This window comes from Rousettus aegyptiacus, unplaced genomic scaffold (genome assembly GCF_014176215.1).
Source record: "Rousettus aegyptiacus isolate mRouAeg1 unplaced genomic scaffold, mRouAeg1.p scaffold_m13_p_6, whole genome shotgun sequence".
NCBI lineage: Eukaryota > Metazoa > Chordata > Mammalia > Chiroptera > Pteropodidae > Rousettus > Rousettus aegyptiacus.
In genome coordinates this window covers 34,765,744-34,792,613 of record NW_023416309.1, presented here as the reverse complement: position 1 = coordinate 34,792,613, position 26,870 = coordinate 34,765,744, and the positions used below count along the sequence as shown (strand labels likewise).

General features: G+C 39.8%; 1 protein-coding gene across 5 annotated transcripts in view; it reads left to right on the top strand.

The window, feature by feature from the left end:
- MYOF (myoferlin) overlaps nucleotides 1-26,870 on the top strand; it is a 131,262-nt gene that overhangs the window by 70,582 nt on the left and 33,810 nt on the right. For all 5 annotated transcript variants that reach the window (XM_016164186.2, XM_016164189.2, XM_016164188.2 and 2 more), the window contains 16 exons: nucleotides 2,047-2,153; nucleotides 4,460-4,652; nucleotides 5,821-5,976; nucleotides 8,695-8,826; nucleotides 11,721-11,884; nucleotides 14,119-14,233; nucleotides 16,145-16,250; nucleotides 17,371-17,516; nucleotides 18,128-18,301; nucleotides 19,188-19,296; nucleotides 20,374-20,451; nucleotides 22,558-22,739; nucleotides 22,832-22,990; nucleotides 23,116-23,214; nucleotides 24,151-24,312; nucleotides 26,214-26,379. In XM_016164186.2, coding sequence (XP_016019672.2) covers nucleotides 2,047-2,153; nucleotides 4,460-4,652; nucleotides 5,821-5,976; nucleotides 8,695-8,826; nucleotides 11,721-11,884; nucleotides 14,119-14,233; nucleotides 16,145-16,250; nucleotides 17,371-17,516; nucleotides 18,128-18,301; nucleotides 19,188-19,296; nucleotides 20,374-20,451; nucleotides 22,558-22,739; nucleotides 22,832-22,990; nucleotides 23,116-23,214; nucleotides 24,151-24,312; nucleotides 26,214-26,379 — 2,248 coding nt within the window. The remainder of the gene's footprint in view (nucleotides 1-2,046; nucleotides 2,154-4,459; nucleotides 4,653-5,820; nucleotides 5,977-8,694; nucleotides 8,827-11,720; nucleotides 11,885-14,118; nucleotides 14,234-16,144; nucleotides 16,251-17,370; nucleotides 17,517-18,127; nucleotides 18,302-19,187; nucleotides 19,297-20,373; nucleotides 20,452-22,557; nucleotides 22,740-22,831; nucleotides 22,991-23,115; nucleotides 23,215-24,150; nucleotides 24,313-26,213; nucleotides 26,380-26,870) is intronic.

Below are 26,870 nucleotides of genomic sequence, written 5' to 3'. Positions count from 1 at the left end.
ATCACATCTCTCTGCAGGGTAATGGGGGAATGCAGTCTTATATCTGGGAAGGCAGATGGCCAGGTAAAACTTCCCTTACTGTGGAATAGGGAGGATGGACATTGAAATGAGGGTGAGAGGTGACATAGACTTTGCCACAATTTGTATGTGAAGTATGGTATGGAGAATGGTTCATTCTAATAGATATATGTAACGCTTAGAGCTCTGTTGTTAAAGCAGTAAAAATCTCCTCTATGGGAAGAGGTGGGCTCAGAGGAAACAGAGCTTGACATTTTCCATTCTTGCTATAGAGTAGAGGAACTTTCCTTGTTTGGAGGTTGGAGAATTCCCTCTGGTGAACGCTTTGTACATGTGATATTTGTGATTATCCATCTGGTTCACATTGATGAGGGGAAAGAGAATGTGATTGGAATATTTCTAATTAAGTCAAAGATAACTAAGTTACTTCTATCAGATATCAGTATAAAATCCATCTGTATTAGTGTTTTGATTTCCAAATTCTATTAGTATTAATTTTCTCTAAGATCCAACCTCTGTCAGGGCCGGACCAAGACATGTGGGGGTCCTGAAATATACCTAATCTATGACTCCATGGGAACAAGCTAAACTATTGTTTTATGCTATGAAGACAATATTGAAAGAGAATTTTAGATTTAAGTTGACAAGTCTGATGGCTCACGTAATACAGCTGCAATTCATAAGCAATGTAGTTGTGGTAGTATTTTCCAATCCCCCGGCTCAAGGGAATTGATAGAGAATTGAGCATATCTTTATTCTAATTATGTTTTGGGAGCAGAGTTTGCCACCCCGAAATATGCCTCTTTGGCATATTATTTTAGATTGGTTAATTTTAAGAAACAGCAGACCTGGGAGAAGCTCTAAAAACCAAGTAGAAGTTACTTGGTTTTGTCTACCACCATTTTGGCAAGTCACTCAATGTTTCTGGGTCTCTCCCATATATATATAGGAGGTATTCATGTTATTAAACTTTAATTTGTTTTCCTCCTGCTAACCTGTCTCATGTTCGTTTGATTATTAATACAGCTAGGACATTAAAGGATAGAAGATAATTTTTCCTTCCTGATGGGTGTTTAGCATTTTTCATCCCAGTTCTTCTCATTAGCTTTCTCCATTAACCAAACTCTTGTAGTCCCATACTAATCTGGACAGGATGATGATAAAGCCCGCTCTCAACCTGTTGGCAGATGTTCAAAGTGATGTGGCAGTATGTTCTGGGCTTATCTTGCACTTTCCCTGCCCCAGCCTTGGAATCACCATTTCCCCAGGGAATCCTGATTCCTTTCAGTGAGAATGGCATGTAAAAGACAAGTGCTCACTACTACTTAAACATCGTTGCTTCTAGGCCCTCCAGTGGGACAAACTTACACACATAGATACATGTACATGCAGGTGCATACATGTGTGTATTTCCTTCTGTGTCAATCAAGAAACTCAAAGTAATGAGTTTATGAGGATAACTCCAATTGCATTCTAAAACCATAGGGTTTATACTGGTTTTTCCTACTTCCATGTTTATAGCTCTCTTCTCCACCAGTGAGAAACCTGGCTTTCATTATCCTCAGTATATTTACTCATTTGTTCAATCTTAAAATCCAAAGATAAACCACTGCAAAAAATAAACCCAATTAGAGTTTTATAAGTTTACACTTCTGCCCTTCCTTTGAAATTGAGGATATATAGGCAAAATATTGTGTTCAAAAGTTACTGGAGTTAGTTCAGCTGTAGTTATGTTGTTATTCACCTGAGATATAGTTAGGTGCATTTGTTTCTATTTTATATTCCATTTGGGGGTTCCTCTCCTGATCTTTGTTGGTTTTATTTTATTGCTTTTCGAATACATAAAATATTTACAAGGTTTCAAAGATCAAAGCTATAGGGAAAGTTTGTCCTATTACTTAAGCATATCAGTGTTGATTGCATTTTGAAGAAAAATAAATAGTCCTAAGCTATAAAACTAAACCTTTAGTGCCTATAATGGTATAATGCACAATTACCAATTATTTCCTCTCTTTCCAAATTCTTCAGCAATTAAATATAGAGGCTCTAAAATCAGGGATACAAGGTAAAATTCCTGCAAACCAGTTGGCCGAACTGTGGTTGAAACTGATCGATGAAGTTATAGAAGACACAAGGTATACTGATCTTATTTGTATATCTCAGAATTCCCAACCATGCTTCCCTTCCTCCCCTCCCTCAAACTATTAGACTAGAAGAGCTTTTAGAATTGTTTCTACTGTTCTCCTGAAAAATAAATTTGAATTAGTTTCAGCTTCTCAAAGACCATCACTGGGAGGAGTCTCTGAATCACCACCAGGAAAATCTTCACTTTTGAATTTGCTGCCAATTTTAAAGCACAGCCTCAGACTAGGGGTTGGGCTGAGGGGAGGAGGGAGTAGGTCTGTACCTCTACCTCCCGTCAATCCTTGTATGCCCACCTCCCCAAGAAAGGTGAGTCCCAAATCCCACAGAGAATGGGATCTGGGAGTGGAGCATCATTTTTACCATGCAGACCGTTTCTAATTCCAACACATTTTAGTAAAAACTTTTTCACTTCGTCTTTTACTGAACGCCCAGTAAACACTCGGCGAAGCCTCCCTTCAGTGAAGCCAGAGGATTTGACTTGCGCCAGAGAACCTTTCATAACTGTGACTTGGGGAAACAGCTCAGATCTCTGTGTATTTGGAAATCAAAGGGGGAAGTGATTCATTCCAAATTCGTTTTAAATATTGGCAAATAAAACGGTGGACAGGAAGTTCCAAAAGAAAACCATAATGACTACTTCTCACAAGCAGTGAGAACCAGAGACATTTTTCCCCATCAAGGCTAATGCCCAAGTCTCCCTGTCTTCTTGTGCCTTCTAGTGGTGTAACCAGGTAATTGACATGCGGTTGAGATCAAAGTACTAGTAAGTGCTTGTTTATATTCAGAGAATTTAAATCTGGATCCTAAGAGTTCATCTCGTCCAGTATCATCATGTTATAGATGAGGAAACAGAGGCCCAAGGATGTGCGATGATGCATCTGATGCTCAGAACTGGGTTTATTAGCACAACACCTCTTCCTGCTATGTGCTCCACGGTCAACATCTATTTATCGGAAGTCTCATGTGTGACTTTTGAGCGAGCAGATTCCATATATATTTTTGCCTCGAAGAATCATTCTAGAGACAACTCTTCCAATGCATTGCCATAGTTACTAATGTAACCAATTAGAAACATTTGGTAATATGTTTTATGTAGAAAATGTGAATTTTAAGGTTAGTCGAGCAAAACACAGAAGTATCTATTTTTAATGTTCTTGAAGAATCTCTTTTTGAAGAATCAAATTCATGTGCATTGTTTTTGAAGAATTGAATTAGAATCTTTTTAACTTCATGTAGCAGGAGATTTGTGTTTAAGGGAAGTCATGCTAGGATTTCCTTCACTCAAGAAGCTGGGTGAAATTCAAACCAATAGAAATTCTAGGTAGAGACAATGTGAGTAGATCTTCCTGGAACTGGTGACAACCTCACACTGTGGCCCCGCCAGCTGCCGTGGTGAGAGGGAAGCTCTGGCAGAAGAAAACTCCAGCTCAGTTGCTCTAGACTTCTCATTTTGAATAAGAGCTTGACCTACACAAGTGGTTCTTAACCTTTTAAGGCCCCTTCGAGGATCTCATGAGATGATGTCATGAGGAAGACAACTTTGAGATGATGGTGGTGGCAACATTCCTTAGACTTTATGATACAACAGGCATTGCTCTCAATGCTCACTGTATATTAGTTCATCCATTTCTCACGACAGCCCTAAGAGGAAGAGATCATCTTCCCACATTTGAAGATAGGAAAACAAGAGATTAAGGAACTTATCAAGATCACAGAACTATAAAGGGTGAAGCCAGGATTTGTACCCGGGTTGACAGCTCCAAAGCCTGTGTTCTTCATCATTATGTCTCACTGCATGTCAACACAGACATACACTTTTCTTTATAAGTTTCAGGGATTCACAGACCTCCTGAGACCCACCCACGGACAGCTTAGGGGAACATGGTCCTTAAGTTAAGAACTCTTTGGCTGCATGGTCTCTCATCTCCCTTCTTTCTTCTTCATCCTGTGGGTCTATACAATGATTATAGGAAGCAAAGGAAGGGAAGGTCATTTCTCCCAACTGCTGCTGCTGTTTTCATTTTCTTTCCAGTGATTCCATGGGCCTTGGGTCAAACCCAAGGAATTGCTTTGGAATTTTAATCCCCCTCCATTCATCCTGAGAGTTAGGAGAGTCTTAACTGGTACATCTGCTCTTCCAGTGCCAGATACAATCTACCTCACCTTATACCTGGTCAGGCTATGGAGTTAATTAGGAAATTGGTGTGGTTCGAAAGATGGAAACCAAGCATCAATGATTTTGACAGTTCTGAAGCCTAAAATGCTATTCTGCAAAATATTTCTTTCTTTTTTTTAGATACACATTGCCGCTCATGGAAGGGAAACCTAATGTCACAATTCTAGACAGTCAGATCCGAAAGTTGCGGTCTAGATCTCTCTCCCAAATTCACGAAGCAGCCATGAGGATGAGGTCTGAGGCCACGGAGGTGAAGTCCACATTGGTGGAAATTGAGGACTGGCTTGATAAATTAATACAACTGACTGAAGAGGTAGGGCTTTTAAACTACACAAGCATCCCTTGATATGAAAGAGGGATTCTGTGGAATGGTACTGAGAATAGCATTGGTGGTAGGAAAATCCAACTCTGACGGATGATGAAATCAAGGAGTTATTGGGCTAGGACGCTAATGGTAATGGGCGTGAATGTCATTGAAGTAAGGGCAGAAGCATTCTGAGTTAGTGGTCCTGGAAAGATGTTTGAAGTGGACAATTATCATCACTATGGCACAGTCAGAGAACATTTCAAGTAGAGTGATAAAGTAGCAGATCTGTGTAGTACAGAAGATTAAAATGCTACTTTTGGTTGAGATGGAAAAGGCCTCCTTGGAATCCGGGATTTACCCTGTGTAACTCTAGATAAGATATTCAACCTCTCTAAGCCCCATTTTCCCCATATGTAAAATGGAGATAAAAGTAGTAGTATTCAATTCACAGCACTGTTTTTGTGAAATTAAAGAAAATGATGAGTGTAAAGGGCTTAACACAATACAGGCCACACAGTGAATTTTAGAAAAAAAGTTAGCTACCATTAACCTCTGTGGACCGGAAGAACAAGGGAGTAGAAGAGCCCCTTTCTGACCTTCAGAGACTGGGGAGCAGGTAACATATTTGTGTGTGGAAACACATTTGGAGGGGTGGAAACCATGATTACAGGTGATTTTTATTTTCTACTTTCTATGCTTCAGTATTTTCAAAGTTTTCTGTAGTGAACTAATATCTCCTTTATAACCAGGAAAAAAGGTTTTTAAAAACTAATATTTCAAATTTGGCATATGTCCAATTGTGAGACAGTTGCTCTGTATCCTATAAAATATATGAAACCTGTAACCCTTTGACTGCTTTTGATGGCTTTCTTCAAATGATGGATGAGATAAGACAAAGTATTTCCTAAAATACCTGCCAGAGCCCACCGCATAGGCAGGGCTTTTGGCAGTAAAGCATCCTCTTTCCCTCTGTGCCTGCCCTTGAGCCAGCCACAGCCTGCTCCCAACCCTGCAGGCTCACAGCCTATTCAGAAGATGATTGTGGAGCAGAGCCCTAACCACAGTGTTTCTTTGCTAAGTGGAGCCCTTAGAGTCCAGCCTGCAGGGTTTCCAGTCTCTCGGCATTTAGACTAACTTTAGCTTTGTTTCCTGTTCCATCCACCTGTGCGATCAGCCACAGAACAGTATGCCTGACATTATCATCTGGATGATCCGGGGAGAGAAAAGACTGGCCTACGCGCGCATTCCCGCACATCAGGTTTTATACTCCACCAGTGGGGAGAATGCATCTGGGAAATACTGTGGAAAAACCCAAACCATCTTTCTGAAGGTATAGTTTCATTACTGTGTAATGTGAAATACTTAAATGCAAAACCCATATGCCAGAGAAAAGACTTTCTCAATTTGCCAATCATTAAATGGTTAGGGCTCTCTTGATCAATTCCAGCCTCTTCTGGCCCCTTCTTCTAGGGTGGTAATTCCCAGAGAGTGGTCTGAGGTCTGCTGACATTCAATCAGGGCATTTCCGTAGAGGTTTTCATGATACTGATATTAACGTGGCATCATTAATGTTTTGCTTTCAGGCAAGAAATTTTCACTTCTAATGTCTCGTGCAAAGCAATGCCTTTCTTCCCTTCCCTTCTGGCAAGTGTTTAGAAAGTAGAAAAAAAAAGAGATAGTCCATAGAATCTGTACCCTAACCAAATGGGTCTTCAAATTGAAAAATTTTGACAATAACTACTTGAGGGCAGGGGTTCTGAACATGAGTCATGGATTCTTTTAGGCATCTGATAAAAGCTACTGGCCCTCTCTTCTAGAAGAATGCACATCTCACATGCATCCAATATTATGCATGAGCCTGTACGTCCATCCCAGGCCCCTGGATTAAGAACTGCTCTGTGTGTGTATATGGAGAACCAAAGAAGGGCCTGGGCCTGTAAGCAGAGAGGTACGAATAGTTCCCAGCTGCACGTTTGACATCCCTCTCCCTAGCTGACCCCAACTGAGTTCTTTGGATTTGAAGGAGAGGAATAAAGAGCAAGAAGAGAAAAGAACAGTCAGCGGAGAGTGTTCTCTTAAAACAAGGAGATACCTGCTAATTATTAATAAATATACTTATTGCTCTTCAATCAGGAAGGATGGAAATAGAACGAGAGTGATTATCTTCTTTCAAGTATATCTTGGGGAGATAAATTTTACTTAAGATAGAGCTGCAATTATAATTGACCTCAGCAGTGAGTGGAAGCATACTGATTAATAAAATTCCTCAGGGGGTGAGGGAGGAGGCAAAGTGGTTTTCTCTGTGTTAAGCTTCAAAACTCAGTGGATAAACAGCAAAATGCTTTTAAGATAATGTCTTATATATTTATTGATTTTGTCAATACTCATTATCTAGTTTAAGGAGTTATTTAATTCAATGGGTTCTTTTTTTTTTTTTTTTTTTTTTTTGGTTCTGAGACTCCTTTACCAAAAAATAATTTTTCAAAAATTATTAATGACCCCAGAGAGCACTTGTTTCTGTGGGTTATAGCTGCCAGTATTCACTGTAATAGAAATTAAAACTGAGACATTTAAAAATATTTATTAATTCATTTTAAAATAATAATAAACCCATTACATGATAACATAAATTACATATTTTTATAAAATATAATTATTTTTTTAAAAAATTAGAGAACAAAGCAATACTGTTTTGTATATTTGCAAATCTTTTTAATATCTGGCTTCACAAAGATATAACTGGATTCTCATTCTACATTCTATTTCTACATTTAATCTGATGGGATAAGTTGGTTGACGAATGTGAAGAGAATCTGATTTCACATAGGTATGTAGTTTGAAAAGGGAGGAGTATTTTAATAACTTTTTCAGATGATTTTGATACTTGTCTCAGATATAATACCAAACTCAACAAATGGTAGCTTTTAAAAGGTTAATTGCAATGTAGAAACTTAAACCATATCAATGAACTTTTCATTTTCTGCTACATTAAACTCCATTGGTCTATCTTGTAATTTGAATGGCTCTTTTATCCACACATGATTTTATAACATTAAGGATTGATCATTTGAAAAATATTGGTTCACTGAGTTATGCAAATCTTCCTAATGTTGACACATTTCTTCATACAATGTTTTAAAAAATCACATTCATCAGTATTACTTATCAGAAAATCTTTATGTATTGAGAAGCCATCAAGCTTGCAGTGACAGATATAAGTTTTCCAATATTCTTATTTTACTTGAAAGCTTGAATTTTACCATTGGCAACAAAATACAGTCAGCTCATGTTCTTTGAAGTAACAGGCTCACTTTGTTTATGTTTAAGAAAACATCTTCCGCATACCCAAGTCTGAATAACCATATTTGTCTGTCAATCACTGTTTCAAGTATAAATGGTATTTCGTTAAAAAAAAAAAAGGGGAGGGGCTAGTTCGGTCCACAACTCAAACAATTGCACAAGAATTTTCTCTCAAGATAAACATTTGTTAATGTGCAACAGAAGTAGTTTGTGTGTACTTCCCATTTCATCACACAAAATATTAAAAAGTCGTACTCAAGGTGCATGATTTAATAAAATTCGTAACTTTTGCTGCTTAGCAAGGGAATTTGTAAGTAAAACTGGCATTTTATTTTCTTCACTGAGAGTGATGAAGAAAACAATTACTCCTGGTACAGTTTGGTGTCACTGCCTTGATTCCTTCTATGGTGCCTGGAGTTTTATCCACGACTGCTTTTGAACTATCATTGCAAATATGAAAAGGACAAGTAACATTTAAGTATTATTAGGAAAATACTTTTGACCCATGTACCTCCTGAAAAGGTCTCGGGGACACACAGAGGTCCATGGAGCATCCTCGTAGAACCACAGCTTTATTTGTTATTTTAATCTTTACTATTGGGTCATTTGGAAATATTTTAACTACACAAACATCAAATTAGACTGATGAGAGCAATGATTGGTTGTTGAGTCTGCTTTTGGCTTGAACTTAATGTCACAGCCCGTGCTGTGCCCAGCGTAACATATCATGTTATTGTGCATCTCACAGTATCCGAAGGAAAATAACAGTGGACCAAAGGTGCCTGTGGAGTTGCGAGTGAACATCTGGCTGGGCTTAAGTGCTGTTGAGAAGAAGTTCAATAGCTTCGCAGAAGGAGCGTTCACCGTCTTTGCTGAAATGGTACATTTAATATCATCACTCTTTTTCTTTGTGTGGGGTAGGATAAGTTTACTTTTCATCCTTAGGAAAAACATTCACTATCAAAAACCACTATTGCCATCACTACTATGTAAAATCCCATCAGAGGGACCATAACCTAAGAAGATAGGGAAAGACTGACCTGAAGTTTTATGGTCTACACTGGCACACATCTGAGTGATTCACACACAAACAACCCAGGAATGAGGGCACTTGACAGGTGATGACCTTGGGAAGCCTGCCCAGGGTCAGGATCTTTAAGCCACAGAAGACTCATTTCTCACTAAGGGAAGCCCAAAGGCAGAGAAAACACTGCCTGGATACTTCGAAAACAATAGTGATAATTTGTGAAAACTTCACTGAGTTAAAAATTCACTTAGTTAATTATGTCTTATTACAGTTGAACTAATAAAAATAATGAAAATAATTTTCACAAACTTTTACAGCTAAAAGCAGACTTATTTGGATTGGTTTTTTATATACTATGTTTAACTCAAAGTGCTTATTGATGTAAATTCATTAGATACATTCAGTGGATTTCTTGTGACAATTTCAGATGAACTCCATTCTTCTCCAGTTGGGCTTTCATGCTCAGATAAATGGGGAGAAGACTATCATTGTTCTAGCTAATTAATACATGTGTTCCTGCTGCCCGCCCTATACCTGATTGTGGTACTGATCTGCTTGCTGGGCAAGAAGACCCATGGACAGCTTTTATTTTTAACTTTTATTTATTTAACAGTACCTGACATATAGTAGGTTCCTGTAAAAATTCATGAATACATACATACATACATACATACATACATACATACATACATATATACATACATACATACATGCAGAATTTATCCATCTATCCAAGCTTTCAGGGAGTGGTGGCTTTATGCTAGGACTGAGACAAATGCTGAAACTGATAAAGAAGCCAGGCCTTGTCCTGAAGGATCTCATCATCTATTGCAATGATTATAAAACTGAATGACCAACCCCCGGGGATTCCGATTCTGATTTAGGGATTAGCATCAGTGGTACTTCCAATGTGGGTGGATTTGGGGCATCAGTGAACCGCTTTGAGAAACAGTGAAAGATAGAGGAGACACACAAAGTCCTTACAGCTCAGGCTTAGAAGTACAATTGGAGATAAATAGAGGGTGTGCTACAGGGGAGGCTATAGGGGAGGTTGTGGGTGGCGGATATTGATGTTCAGTCATCTGGGCCACATGGAGTGGGGGCATCAAGGCACACACAGGAGAGACTTGTGCCTGAGTCCCTGTAGGATTTCTTGGCATCTGCATGCCCTCCAGGTCTGTGACTGGAGCAAAGCCCTGAGAAGCTAACACTAAGCAAGAATTGACCAGTCCAGGGCTCCCTTTCACCCTTTCCCATTTCCAGACCCTTACCCGCATAGAGGGAACTGGAGTTTCAACTCATGTAAAGAGATGATCCACCCATTTCAGTTGTTTTGTGTGACTCTAGTTTCTCCAGGCTCTAAGAGCCTGTGAGTACCAATAGGGGCACATTAATAACAATAATGGAAAATTCACTGCTTCTTGCCTTCCTGTACTAATACCACACCTCAGTTCTCTGCAGAGTCCCCCACACCCCAAAATTCTGAAGGCCTCTGAGGTGCTTCACATGTGCTTATGGTCCCACCTCAGAGCCACTGGTTAAAGGCCACAGACTCGAAGCCACATGAAGCCTCCATCTCCACTGTTGCTGATGCCCTCTTACCCATGTGAAGCTCCTTGCCTGGATTTTACCAGAGCCATGCTGGCTTCCAAGCAGAAGTGGTGGGAATGCCTTGCTCCTTCATTCTGTGTCCTTGTCACTTGGAAACCAAAGGAGCCCTGCACATGCCTCCAGGTCTCATAGACCCTATGGCCACAGCTCCTTTAGCTACTTCCTGAAGTTCATTTTCTCTCAGGGCTCAGTATCTGAGACAGGCACTATCATGTCCACTTGAACCCAATTTTCCCATCAGACCCCTACTCAAACTTCTTCCTTTCTCCTTCAGCCAAGAACTCCCCTGTCACTTATGCAAATCATCTTCTCAGTGGGTTCGTCAGCAAAAAAAAAAAAAAAAGAAAAGGAAAAATAAAAAAAAATTTAGCTTGGACCCAAACAGGGACAGTTATTCCTGGGAAATCTCACTTTTTTTGATAGTTGACACAGAAGAGAACAGATCACTGTAGATTTATAAATTCCAACGTAGAAATGGCCTGTACACCAGAGTCTGCCACTTCCACTAAACCTGCTTCCAGAAAGGTCTTGGATCTTCCCGCCACACTGCAGTGGAGAGGAAGGCTCAGAACTTTCAGGCGCCATAAAGTCCAGATGCTAAAGGACCTTAATGTTTCAAATGGGTTCTCTTTGGACTGCCTGCCTGAGAAATGTAGCATCAATTATAATAATGTTTCTATGAAGAAATTTGCCCCAACTTCTGGGCAGTAGACTTGCAAATAAACTTAGAAGTGTGCACATTTATAAATTGAGGACTTTTATAGGTATCTAAGAGGTTAGGTTCAGAGAACTATTTGGAGCCATTCACAATAATAATAGAAACAACTAGCATGATATACCTCTGTTTACAAAAGCACTGTTACAATCATTTTTGCATTTGAACTACAAAACAACTTAATGAGAAAGATAGTATTATCCCCAGATGAAAACACCGAGTCTTAGAAAAATGGGGTATTTACCATAAGTTGCATAATCAGTAACAGCTCAAGTTTGTTCCATACCTTCCGAGCATAAAGCTTCTTCACTTTCTATCACTGTTTAGCCTAAGGCCTAGATGAACTTGAAAATTTATGGGCTTGCTTTATTTCTTGCTCTCTGATGGCGTTTCTTCATTTTTATTTTTTTATTTTTAATAGTATGAAAATCAAGCTCTCATGTTTGGAAAATGGGGCACTTCTGGATTAGTGGGCCGTCATAAATTTTCTGATGTCACAGGAAAAATAAAACTCAAGAGGGAATTCTTTTTGCCTCCAAAAGGCTGGGAATGGGAAGGAGACTGGATTGTTGATCCTGAAAGGAGGTAGGTTTTCCATTTTCTGAGAAAACGGATGGCAGTGAAGCTTTTCCCTAAAAATTGCTAAACGAATATTCTCCATCATCAGTTTTGATAAAGTTTATGTATCTCGATATGAGCAGGAGTAAGTCCATAGGAATTCACAGAAATTTGAAAGATGTCATCAGTGTCCTATTATAATACAATCAAATTAAAAAGCTCCTGATATTAACATTTATTGAGAACTTGTTATGTGTGAATGTATTAAGCTGTGGTCAAGCGCTGACATCATCTTATTGAATCCAGACCCACAAGATAGGTTGTGTCAAAAATTATGAAGGATCTGAGAATTTTACTTGTAAGCTTGACAAGGTTACCTGCCAAGTGTTGTGGATGCTGGCAGGAGACACAAAACTCCTGGTTCAGAGGTAAAGGACTTTATTGTCCACAACATTAGTAGTACCAGGGTATTAACATTTACTCTACTTTTCTGAGTCCCAATTCCCATAGGGCAACAAAAAAGATAGTCAGGTGATACTTGCATATGCAGTAGATTATGTAACAGATTTGGTTTAGGGAACCCAAATATTTTATAATGGGTAATAAACATGTTGGCTCTTTGCTCTGAAGAGAGACACTATCTCTGTCTTCCGAGGTTGTTTCCCATTTAAATGTCCTTGAAAAGATAGTCTGTAATGAAAGTTATGGAGCCTCTGTGCAGAAATATAAGAGACTCACAGAGATTTATCTCCCAACTAAGAATAGTGTTATTTCCACTTCACAGATGAGGAAACTGAGATCTAGAGAGATTAAGAAACCTATCCAAAGGCTGTAAGTGGTACAAGTCTAGCCTGGGCATCAAAACCAGCATTCAGCTATTATGCTAGAACAACTGCAGGAAACAGTAGAGGATATATTTTAAACGTGTGAATTGTGTGGTATGTGAATTGCATCTCAAGGGCTGTTATTAAAAAGAAAAAAGAAAGAGACAAACCAAAGCTTGGTTTCTGAGTGTTGCCAGTAGCATCGAGACCAAAGCTCTCTCTTCTCCATCTCAGGAGCTTAGAGGAAACAAGCTTGTGATGTTGGATTTAAGGACTTAAACTAGAGTTTGCGTTCTCTGTCCACATTTGTTTTCTGTAATCACATAGTCATTGGGGAATGAGGGTGCTAGATCTGGTCTGTTAAGGCCTGGTGTTGGCACGTGATTTCTTTTAACCCATGACAGCTTCCTTTGGAGGGAGTTGGGATTGCTTATTAAGAAGAAGGGAAATAGGATTTGAATTGGACAGAAGGAAGGCTAGTGAGGACAGGGAAAGGCAGGGGGTATTGTGATTGGAAAAGCAGAAAGTCAAAACTTGTCAGGGCTGGATGGGACCCTGCAGACAGCAGCCAGGTCTTCTCTTCTCCTTTGGGGCCCAGAGAAGTGATGGATGAGCCAAATTTATACAAACGGTTGGGACTATTCATTTTCTGATTTCTTTCCAATGCTTGATTCTGGGGAAGGATACGGCAGGGAAAAAAATGTAGAGACAGTAAAGGAAAAAGAAACCTCACTTGAGTGGATACCTGGCAGAAGATTTAAGTCAAAGTTGGAACCTCTGTACTTTCTTCTATGGGTTGTCAAAATAGTTCCAAATCCAAGAGGAAAATTGGCATGGCAGAGTGTCAGTATAGATTTCTCAAGTGCCCAAATGGAGTTCAGAGTCTGAAATGGCCTGGTTTGGCTGTCTACCTAAGAACTATCCAGAAAATTTAAACTCCTCCCTTCAGCCTGTGCTATATCGACTGAGCAAGCCATGAATAGAAGCTTCCATATGTGGCTTCATGAGACTGTCTCCGCTCCATTTTTTAAAATAAGGGGAATGAGGGAGAGTGACTCTATGCTTTTGAACTGTTAGCCAAGAGTTTTGCTGAGAAAAAGTCAATTTAGCCTTCAACTGAAATAGAAATGTGGAATAGGAGGTCCCCATAAGAAGTTGCCCACCACCCTGTTTTCCCAGTCTCCACCCTAGTCCCCGAGAAGGAGCAACGTGCTCATTTGAGTTCTCTATAATTTAGGTCTCGTTGTTCCAGCAGGCCCCTCCTTCAAAGGAATGTCAAAAGCTATTAGCGCAAAGAGGAGTTTGGAGTGGAGAACCCGCAGGGCCAGAGTGAGGAGGGAATGGTGTTACTCCCAGGCTGTAGATGGTTCCAGATTGTTGCAAAGAGCTGGGTTGGCAGCTACATTTCCCCGTTGGTAACACGAGCCTCACCCGCAGCTTGCTGACTGAGGCAGATGCAGGTCACACGGAGTTCACGGATGAAGTGTATCAGAATGAGAGTCGCTACCCCGGGGGCGAGTGGAAGCCGGCTGAGGACACCTACACCGATGCGGTGAGTAGCCTGCTCCCAGCACAGCGCCTTACACGTCAGTCAGCTCTTTGGACCCGTGATCTGTGAATCCACCAACCACAGGCATGGCTTCTCCTTCTCCTCTGTGCCATCTCATGTTGCAAACAACCTTGTGTCTGTAACTGAAGCCACACAAGTGCACCTGTCATTATTTCCTATAGAAAAGACATGGGGCCTGTTTTACTAGATGTTGGTACATGATTAAAGGTTGGGTTGTTACAATTTTTTTTATTGTAAATATTTATTATTTAACTAGTTTTAAAAGTTATAACAATCTGGGCGATCATTTCATAAGTTATATTACTGTCTAATCACCCTGTTGTAACTAATATAATATTGTATGCCAATTGTAATTGACATTTTTAAAAATTATTTTTTAAAAAGTCATAACAAATCGAATGCCCCTAAAATATGCAAGCAGCATAAAAGGAAATGAAAAATCATACTTTGTGATCCATATTCCACCCCCTAGAGATAAACACTGATAATAGTTTTCTGTTCATATACAAGTTTATAACTTTTTTTTCCTGAGTAGGAGTGTATGTACAGTTCTATACTTTGTAATTTTCACATAAGGCTATGTCTTGGATATCTTTTGATATCAATACATATAGATCTACCTTTGTACTTTTTTTTCTTTGCCAGACCCCATGCTGTTATTATGAAGCCTTTTTCTATTATTGTTAACATATTTTTATTTTCTCCTTTATTAGAGAAAAGATAGTTGTAAAAGTAGCCCTGAAATATTTATGAACACCAACAAAGAAAAAGACATTTTCTCTTTAAAATCTAGGTTTGCTTTCTGTGGATTTTGGAGTCTTGGTTTTGGAATCTTTAATAAGCGCTTCATTACAAGTTAAAGAAATGTGTTGTGTGAGATCTGTGTAGTCCTTCCAGAATCACCTTGCTCTAATGAGCTTTTTAAAAAATGGTTGTAGAGTACTTTATTGTATGCACCCACTGTGATTTATTAACTAATAATTTTATGGACATTTAGGGTTTTTTTTTTTCCCAGTCTTTGGTTTTTATAAATGATGCAACTGTGAACATCCTAATACATACATACATTTTTATATTCACTTGTGAAAGTTTATCTGTAGGAGAGATCCCTGGATTGGCTTGGTCAAGGTTTCAATGCATACAAAATTTTGATAAATATTTCCAAACTGCTTTCAAAGAAGTTGTGTCAACTTATATTTCCAGTAGCAGCACATATGAGAGTTGTTTTTCTAAACAGTCACCATCCCACTTAAACATCTTTGTCAATACATGAAAAAACCATATCGACAAAGATCCCTGTTGTCATTTAAATGTTCACACCCTCGATTTAAAGCTGAGTATTTTTCCATATGTTTATGGGCCACCTTTATTTCTTTTTCTGTGAACTTTTTTTTTTTATAACACTTCATCAGTTTTTTATGCAGAACTGGTCAATAGTTAACATTAATTTTGCTCAATCTTGCATGATTAGCATCTACAACCTCCAGCAGCATTACACCATACTTGAAAATGGGTGTTTTTTATGCTTTAGCAACTTCCAGTGGGTTTCTTCCAATGTAACCCCTCATCAGAAGAGTTACGCCATTTCATACTATTAAGTTGGATCATATGAGCTTCTGATATTGGAGAGTTTTTGACTTACAAAAATAATTTCCCATGGTTCAATCTAACATATTTCCCAATAGTGGAAACAGAAGGTATTCTTTTTAAAAAAACTAATTTTTATATAGCAATTGTACCTAAATGAAGGTTAGAGATTTTTCTGAGTAAGATTGTCATTTAAGATGGTATCTGAGGTAGTGTATGAATACCACAGAATCGTATCTCACCCTTGCCTCTTATTTGACACTGTGGCTTACTTTTCTTCATTTTTTGTTTTTGCTTTTTTTAAAGAATGGTGACAAAGCGGCATCACCCAGTGAGCTCACATGTCCTCCAGGTTGGGAATGGGAAGATGACGCATGGGTATATGACATAAATCGTGCAGTGGACGAGAAAGGTAACGTTGTAGATCTGTTACCTGACTAGGGGCTCTGCAGCATGGCCCTGGTTGGCCAGAGTCAAGTTTCCTTGGGAGGGAGGGTCTGTTGGTCTGCGACAGCCAGGTCATGTGGCTTTACATGTGACCGTTGAGATGCAAAACCTGAAGGATAAGCCAGTACTTGGACAGGTGTGGAGTGGGGATGGGAGCTGTCAGGAGTGAAAAATACAAAGTAACCAAGGGCTGAGAGGCTGGACTTTGAGATCCCAGGGATCCAGAATAGAAATTGGAAGGAAACTGGAGTATAACTTTTCTCTATCCTACCCACACCCCATACCTGCCCTGGCGACTATAAAATAATTTCAAAGCCCTATTCAGCAATAATGCAGGTTATCGACATAGGTTTTGTTAATGATGTTTATCCTTTTTTTTATGAACAGTAATCTAACATTAAATGAACTGTAGAATGTGGAATTATCAAAAGAGAAAATGTGATTTTTTTCCCTAATAAGAGAGAATAGTACAGAGAAAGAGCTAGCATTGATAAGAAGATTTCAAATAGATTTCAAGATTTTCTTGGTGATCTCAGTGCATCCACCAGGCCTTGTAATCATAGTTAACGTTGATTGAGCACAAACTACATCCTGAGCATGGCCCCAGTGCTTTGCATGATTATTTTTGATTAATTTTTTTTTTACAAAAGGTATATTTTAACATTATGCTGGGAAAAATGGGCCATAGGCAGGTTTACTAACTTTTAGTATATAGCCAGCATGTAGTGGAGATGGGATTTGAACTCAAGCTTTGTGATTACACAGGCCACACACTCTTAACCAGAGTCCACCTCTGCCTCTTATACGGTGCTTTATTCTTAGATGCACTCAGCTGCCATGAATGACTGGATGTATGAAAGTGGAGGAGAACCCCATGGCCACCAAAGATACTTTTTGAAGAGGGAACCAGGGGAATAGTGCTAGATTCAGTCTGGCTGAATTACAGCAAAGTGAAAGTAACAGTGTCATTCAGTTGTGATAGGAGAGAATATTTAGAGGCAGAGTGACAAATGTTTCCTGAAAGTTTATTTGATGATCTGGCAGATGCATCTCCTCTGCATAACCATTCACAAACTCTGTTCCAGGTTGGGAGTATGGAATTACCATTCCTCCTGATACTAAGCCCAAATCCTGGGTTGCAGCAGAGAAGATGTATCATACTCATAGACGGCGAAGGCTAGTCAGGAAACGCAAGAAAGATTTAACACAAACCACTGCAAGTACTGCAAAGGTAAGCAGGCCAGTGGGAGGGAGCTGGGCTGGGGGCTCTGCCTTCCAGGCCATACGGAATTTCAGGTAACGTGACTGTTTCCACAGAAACCATTTGCCAATCAAGGGCCTAATGCTCTGCTCCAGGGTTCTCAAAGTATGCCCACTACCCCAGGCGGCAACAACAGCATCACCCAGAAATTTGTTAGAAATGCCCTGCTTACTGATTTAGGAACTCTGGGGATGGAGCCCAGCAATCTGTGTTTCAGCAAGTCCTCCAGGTGATTCTAAGGCAGGCTAAATGTTGAGAACCACATAAGAGGTAGTGCCCAAAACAGAAATGATCTTGGTAGCGTAATGGAATACTGACAATAGTGCAGGACTTGGAGTAAGATGCATAAAGATTCAAACCCTGGCCTCATTTTCTTTCTCATCTGGAAAATGGGTATAATATCATGCTTTAAATTAGGGTATGGAAAGGCTTAAATGGAATAATAATAAATTAAGCAAAATAATAATACTAATAAGAATAAGAGACGTCTTTTATTTACCTTCTATAATGCTAGATGATGATGATGATGATGATGATGATGATGATGATGATGATGATGATAAGTTTTACTCCTGTTTTAGGCCATGGAAGAATTTAAAGACCGGGAGGGCTGGGAATACGCCTCTTTAATTGGCTGGAAATTTCACTGGAAACAGCGTAGTTCAGATACCTTTCGCCGCAGACGCTGGAGGAGAAAAATGGCTCCTTCAGAAACACATGGTGCAGCTGCCATCTTTAAACTTGAAGGTGCCCTTGTAAGTAAGAAGTAGCCAAAGCTCAAATGATATTGGCATAGGGGGAAAATACAAGTGTTAGGTACACTGCTACCAACTCTGTAGAGGTCCTTCCACTACTGCAAGACTGCAGATAATTTGGGAGAAAACTACACATCTTGTGACTACACCATTAACATGTGAAAATTCTAAGAAGTTCTACTGCACACACACCTATTTAATGTTGTTTCACCTAACATTTTTCAAATATATCTGTTCCCAAACCCTCATTGCAGGTGACATTCATTAACATCCTAGGTACTAGTTCCTTGGATCATGGCTTATAAACTATAACTGTTCAACAAACCAAGAAAGTTAAATAGATAGATGTGAGGGCAAGGAAAACAGAAGGATAACTCACCCAATTTAAAAAAAAAAAAAAACAATTCACATGGAAGTACAATAAAGGCAGGGAGGAAAAACACGGAGCGTTGGAATGAATGAATGAGAAAATGATGGCGGCTGATCTAAAGCAATGTGGTAGTCAGGAACCATTTTCACGCACAGCCTGTTTTTAGGTTTTCGTATGCTGACTCTGCTGTGTTCTTCTCCTGCTGTTCTTTCTCTTCCTTGTCTCATCCTTTTAATCCCCTTATTTACCTTCGACACTTTTCCTTTTCTATTTTTCTTTCAGTGACAGGATTTGGTAAACCTGGACTTGAGGTTAAAGGTCTGACTTCAACTTCCCATTCTATTACTTTCCAGCTAAGTGACCTTGGGGAAGTCACTTGCTGTCCTGAGCTCTATTCAGTTCTGAAAATGAAATGATTGGATGAGAAAACTCTTTTTTGATAGCCACCGTTTCATGTGTTTGTAATTCTTGCCTCTTTACTTTTAGGCATGGTTAACTGATTTTTCTACTTGGTAGGGTGCAGATACTAGTGAGGATGCAGATGAAAAAAGCGTGGAAAAACAGAAGCACAGTGCCACCACTGTGTTTGGAGCAAACACTCCCATTGTTTCCTGTAATTTTAACAGTAAGTTTTAAACACGAATTTGTATATCCTGATATTATGGCTTTTTCTCAAAAAAAAATCTTCAAGTCACCAAATATACTAAAAATGTACTTTTCTTTTCATCATTTGATGCAGAGGAATTTTTAAAATATAGCTTGAAAAATCATTTTTGGGTAGAAGGTGGTCAAATTATTAATTCTAACATACTCTGTCCAATATGTACTCATTCTATCTATTAAGACCTCCTTCCAAAATAAGATTATTTTAACTAGAAAAAAAAGATTCAGAAAGTTAAGTAGAAGTTGGTTTCAATGATAACCTTCAGGAATTTTGAAATGAGGCATACCTACTCTGTAATAGTAATCGCAAATAGTTTTATAGATCTTAGCATATGCCAGGCACTGTACATATATTAACTCATTTAATCCTGATAATAGCCCTAGAAGGTAGATGCTATTTTTTGTTCACATTTTACAGATGAGGAAGCCGAGGTACAGAAGGATTAAATGACTTGACTGAGGTCTTACAACTTGTAAGAACTAGAGACAAGATTTCAACTTACCTGGTCCCCAAAATCTATGCAGTGAACCATGGTGCTCTCAAATTCTGTGTTCTTGTGGGGGGGGGGCGGGGGGGATGTTGAATGGGGTGAAGATGTATATGTGTTAGTATAATAAGATAAGAAGTATAAAGATTTTGAAATATCAAAGAAACTTTTAGCAAATTACTGTTTCCTAGATCTGGTGCTGAAATAGTATAAATAGCCTTATTTCTGTAATTCTTGGAATCCAGTTTTATTTTAGAGGTCAGGGATGACAAGCAGTACCCTAAATCCAGGTAGTTGATACCAGGAACAATATTCTGGTTGACACACTTGCATTGAGCTTACTGTAGTATTTTTTAAATAAGTTTCATTTTACAGGAAACAGAACTACTTTGAGAGGACTTGTCATGACCGTTATATGTGTTCGTTACCATGGAGAAGTAGATTTGGGTGACCCATTTATCTGAAACATGTATTCTCTCCACATATTCCAGGAAAATACCATTTTACAATGTGATGTTTCTTGTAAGTAATCTCCATTCTGTTCTTTTTAGGAGTCTACATTTACCACCTGCGCTGCTATATCTACCAAGCCAGAAATCTCATGGCTTTAGACAAGGATAGCTTTTCAGGTAAAGGGGGAAAAAAATCTCCATTGCACATGTAATTACATAGCAGGCTAGCCTGATCCTACTTTTCACCAAGTGGAAGCTTTCAGTTATTTCTAACAACAACAAAAGCATTTCCATATTGAATTCATTCGATATGTGGAAAATGAATTGTTCGGTCATTAGATCAATAAGCACTGAATAGAATGTCGAGCACTGTGGCTGGGTGCTGGAGATACACAGAACATACATGACTTTTTAACACTAATAAGCATTAATGGATTGAGTAATAAAAAGCACCAAGAAGAAAAGCAATTTCTGCCTCTGTTTATATACAGGGCTATATACATATGCCCTGGACTCTTGGATTTATTGGCGTTAAGATTATATATATTTGTTGTTCTCTAAAGTTGACACAAAGGTCACAAGTTCACCTACACAGGCTTGAAGCAGTTTGGAGTCCATCTTAACGTTCTTTGCTGCCTGCTCCCGTAATTCCCGGCACCATAAAACCATGAGGCTTCATCAACCCTCACACTGATACCCCAGATAGTTCTGTTACCTTTAAACTGGGTCTTAGGGGAAGGCATTGGTGGGGGAGGTGTGTTGGTCAGGACCTGCTCCCTGGGGATTTGTATTGTTGCTTGTGGGACCATCAATGTTTGGGGAGCATTCCACTTTAGGACCTGACGGCCGGAAGAGCTTCTCTGAGCCGTCGTCTATGGAAATAACTCTTAAAGCAGTTGCCTGACACTCCAGCATGCTCACCTCAGTTGTGAGGTGTCTTCCAAGCGTATGCGACACAACTCCAAAATGTTTTTTGAAGACAGTTTCAAATATTCACCACCAGGGGGCACTCAATCATTGTAAGTCAAAGTTAGTGTCCTGTTAAGAGCCTCATGTGCTGTCTTATGAAACAAAAGTGACACAAGAGCCATAAAAGGGACATGCAAGCAAGAAATTATTATGAACTTATATAATGTGAACCTTTAGGCTTGCCTGGAAACTGGGATCTAACAGGGCTTACATCAGAAGTCATAGATTGCACGTTTCTTTTGATCCGATGAGTAATAAAGACAACTTCATGTACTCAAAAAAAAATTTCTCGATTAAAGTTGAATAAAACTCAAAGCACATTCCTTGCAGTTTGAGATATAAGACATATCGCTGGAGTAAAAGCAGAGTCCCATTCATATGATGTCACCATGTTAAAAAGCAAGCACCCTTTGGCTTGTGCAAAACAGCTTTAGGTAAGATTTTAGGTTCTTTCTCAGGTAGGTCAGCTCCAGGCAATTGCAAAAAGTTTTGGTAAAATTATTTAGCATGGAGAAGAAATGGATTGCTTTCTTTTCCATATCTTTTTTCAGCTTTATTGAGGTATAATTGAAAAAGTTATAAAGTGTACAGTGTGATGATTTGATATATATATATCGTGAAAGGATCCCCATAATTTACTAATACATCCACCACCTCACATGTTTATCTTTTTTGTATATGTGAGAAAACACTTACGTTCTACTCTCTTAGCAAATTTCAATTATACAATACAGTGTCGTCAATAACAGTTACCACGTTATACATTAGAGCGTCAGACCTTATTTATCTTTTAACTGAAATTTGTACCCTTTTACTAATCTCTCCCATTTTCGCCTTCACACAGCCCCTGACAACTACTATTCTACTCTCTGTTTCCATAAGTTTGACTTTTTTGGGGGGATCCCACATGTAAGTGATACCATGTAGTATTTGTCTTTCTCTGACTGGCTTATTTCACTTAGCATAATGTCCTCCAGGTTTGTCCATATTGTCAAAAAAGGCAGGATTTACCTTTCTTAAAGGCTGAATTATCTTCCATTGTGTGTGTGTGTGTGTGTGTGTGTGTGTGTGTGTGTGAGTCTTTTTTATCCATTCATCCATAGGTTGCCTTTTCATTTTTTGATGGGCTCCTTTGTTGTGCAGCAGCTTTTTAGTCTGATGTAGCCCCGCTTGTTTATTTTAGCTTTTATCGCCTTTGTTTTTAGTGTCAAATTTAAAAAGTCATTGCCCGGCCAATGTCAGGGAGCTTCCTCCTTGTTTTATGGTGTCAGACTTTGGCCGTTGTCCCACTGTTATTCTTTCTCTCTCTTATAGACCCATATGCTCATGTCTCCTTCCTCCATCGAAGCAAAACCACTGAGATCATCCACTCCACTCTGAATCCCACATGGGACCAAACGATTATATTCGATGAAGTTGAAATCTATGGGGAACCCCAAACAGTCCTACAGAACCCACCCAAAGTGATCATTGAGCTATTTGACAATGACCAAGTGGTAGGTAGTTTAGAACTTCTAAAATGGCTTGGGGAATTATGGAGGTTTGTAAGAATGTCATGGGGAAATTAAAGGATTATTTGTTTCCCTAGGGCAAAGATGAATTTTTAGGACGAAGCATGTGCTCTCCTATCGTGAAACTCAACTCAGAAATGGACATCACGCCCAAACTTCTTTGGTGCCCAGTAATGAATGGAGACAAGGCCTGTGGGGATGTCCTCGTAACTGCAGAGTTGATTCTGAGGCACAAGGTGCTTGCTGAGTTCTCACCCATGTGTTCTTTTAGAGCAGCTGCTTAAAAACGCTTATTAATAACTCCAGGCACTGTTTACTTGAACTAAAGGGATGCACTGACATTTCCGTGTTTGTTTCTCAGGATGGCTCCAACCTTCCCATTCTTCCCTCACAAAGGGCACCAAACCTGTACATGGTGCCCCAGGGCATCAGGCCCGTGGTTCAGCTCACCGCTATTGAGGTATGCCACCCTCGGTGTTTTTTGTTTGTTTGTTTTTTAATCAAATCAAATGGATGAGGTAGAACTGGACTGTTTCATACAGGAAATGGAATCTTTCTGTCTCCAACTTACTATAGAATTTGTTCAACTTTTGAAATATTCATGGAAATAGAAGGCTTGACAAAGCAACAAGAACAAGTCCATTCTAGCAGTACTGGGGGAATCTAGAGGTCTCGTTTACAGGGAGCTGGTAGATTTCTGAGTTTTCTGTGTCAACTGGAGAACTGAGAGAGGGGAGACAGACTCAGAAGAGCATGCCTGTGTGTGCAGAGAGGAGGGGACCCAAGGGGGCGGCAGAGATGGAGGAGGGGAAGGGAATAATGGGAAATGTTGACATGTCAGACAATCGGAGCAGAGATGGGCGGATGGAGCTAACTGGGAAGTGTGATGGACAGCGTGTGGACTGCTACCAAGGACATCCCCCCACTGCAGCCACGCAGCTGTTACCTTGGGATCTCTGTTCTCAGGCTGTCTTCTAAGAGTTCTCAAAGACTGAGGCAGATGGCTTTAAACAACAGCTATCATTTTTGAAAGCTTGCATGTCAGACTCTGTTAAGAAGTTTACACTTGGTTCTCAAAATAACCCTGTGAGAGAGAATACTATCAGTCCTGTTTGTAGATGAGTCACAGAATTCACGCGCTATTATATGGCACAGGCGGGATTTGATTCCTACACTCTCAACTGCTCTGCTACTTCAGCAGTTCAGGCAGGAGAAGGAAAGGGGCAAATCTGCTTTCGCTGAATGACCTACAGGCTTTTAGGGTAATATCCTCAGAGGTTTTAAGCAAACCTACACTCTTAAAAAATTTACTGGTTATTAAGAGAGAATTTTCCCTTTTGAATATTATTTTTAATATGCTGGTTGTCCTTCCCTTCTCTTTACATTGTTTTCTTAGATTCTAGCTTGGGGCTTGAGAAATATGAAGAACTACCAGATGGCTTCGGTCACATCCCCCAGTCTCATTGTGGAGTGTGGAGGGGAGAGGGTAGAATCAGTGGTGATCAAAAACCTTAAGAAGACACCCAACTTTCCAGGTTCTGTTCTCTTCATGAAAGTGGTACAGTATCAAGACTCTGTATAGTCTATGTGTGTTGAGTAGCTGAATATTATTTGAAATATGAATATATATACATCACATGCACACACACACACACACACACACACACACACACACACAGAGTTTATATATTTCCAAAATCTGATGACAAATAGAAAAACTGCCTTGTATTCAACTTGTCGGTGACTTTTCCCCCTTAGATTCTTAAATCGTAGCGATGGTTTCTTAAAGCTTCAAATAACCCCAGTGACAGAAATATCTATGAGCAATACCAACATATTCCTCCAATACTTTCCATCCATTGGGCTATTTATTACAGGCTCTTGGTCAATGCCCTGAGAGCAGACCGTTAACCCTCCCTTGTGCTCTTGTGGGTACACATGGAACAGAACCCTCTGGATCGGGACCGGCTGGCTGCGGAAGGGCCAATTGTGAAAGAACCCGTAGGGGGTGATGAGGCCATGCCCTAACAACCCGTGACTGTGCCCCACTTCCAGGTGCCCCTGGGATGACATCCACTTTGCGGCATCAAAGTTACCCTCTGGTCATTAGAAATGTGACAGCATCAGATCCAGTTCATAGCCTCCTCCTATCCTAAACCTCATAATGCTTTGGAACAAGAAGAGGTCACCTAGTCATTCCACAATCCTTACCTTTTTTAAAAGAGAAAAATCTGTCTCTTTTTTTTTTTCTTTTACTGTACTATAAAAAAAACATAAAAATAAAGGCACTTCTTCAGTTTGATGGGGTAGAAAGTTCAGAATCTTCTAGGTTCTTTTCTCACCCAAGTCATTTGGTGTCTCTAGCGCACCTGCTCTTGAACTCTAGAATCCTGTGGTTCAACTTCTCCTTTTAGAGACAAGGAAACTGAAGCCTAGAAAGGGGAAATGGTTTATGGCAGTCCCAGGGTGAGTGTAGGCCGCAGTGACTATGTCAAGGCTACAGCAACAATAGCTACTGTTTGGTGCTAGCCACATTCATACTCATTATATTTAATCTTTAACCCTGAAGAGCAGGCATTTTCACTTCTCTTATGCCCATTCTGGAAAAAGCTGAGAGGTTAAGTGATTCATACAAGAGGACACAGCAAGCAAGTGAGTGGCCAGAGTTTGGACTTAGGTGCCTCTAACTCACCTGGATGCTCTGAACCAGAACCCCAAAGTGGTTTCCCCTGGGCCACTCCCCACCCATCCTTGTCCACTCCCTATCCCCTTCTCACCTCCCAAGTTCTAGTCTGGAATCTAGCTTTGGCCAACAGAGGTGAGGAAAGCCACCAGCTTCTACTCCTGTGCAAGGCCAGCGATGGAAATTGACGTGCACCACTCCCCAGGCAGGCCCCGAGACCAGCCCATGATTCCCCAGTTAGACAATGTCACCGAAGTCACTAAATTCCATGCGGAGGAACAAGGAAGCATCAAAGAAAAATGAGCATCCCATGTTGGCACTGAACTTCCAGGGCTAAAAGACTCCCAAGCCACAGTTATTTCCCTTGAACGTTCAGTTTTAGCTCAATTGTTTCTAAATTCCAGCTCCATATCCTGTTACAGAGCAGAGCCAGGTACTAAGATACTATTCTAAGCACTTCGCATGCATTAATACAACAACCCTACTATTTTCGAGGTGATAACTAGGGCATAGAAAAGTTCCCTAAGGTCATGCATTTCTTAATGGCAGAGCCAGGATTTAAGCCCTGGTAATCTGGCTCAGACCTCATGCCTTAAAGCATTGAGGTCCTCGCCTAGCAAGTAAGTTACTGAACTACTTAGCGTGAGCCTCCTGCGCTTTGCCAAATGGGCAAAAAGAACCTGAGTTGGTCCTTTTGGGGTATTTGTTGGCAAAGCTGCTCTTGTCAAGTCTTGTACAGAGTAATGATACTTACCTCTGTGACCCTCCCTCCCCAGTTCTTGCCCAAGGAGGAATTGTACATGCCTCCGCTAGTGATCAAGGTCGTCGACCACAGGCAGTTTGGACGGAAGCCGGTCGTTGGCCAGTGCACCATTGACCATCTGGACCGCTTTCGCTGTGATCCTTATGCAGGAAAGGAGGATATTGTGCCGCAACTCAAAGGTAAAATGCAAGTCTATAAATAAAATTTGGGGATTTTAACCATGATCAGACTGAATCTTTACAAACCTTCTCAAAGTAAATATTTATTGTCCAGACTTGGCAGATGAGGAAACGATTTGATTTACAGTCAGCTGTGTAACTTTCCCAAGGTAACATAGTTAATAAGTGGCAGAGCTAGACTTGAATACTGGCCTAAGAGACATGCTTTCTCTTAGTCTCTGTTCGTTTTTTAAGTCTTTATAATGGGGATAATGGTACATATTTTACCGTATTATTATTAAGGGATTACATGAGATCGAGAATGTGAAAGGCTTAGCCCACTGCCTGGCATAAGGCAGGTGCTTAGAAAATAAATGTGTCTTCCCTCCCCTCCCTTATGTCCTATGTTCAAGCTATGACCTTCTGAGGTACCCTGCATCTAGAAGTCTTATATTCATAAGACTTCTTGTTCAGAAATGTTCATCGCTTCATGAGCTCTTCATATAGTCCAG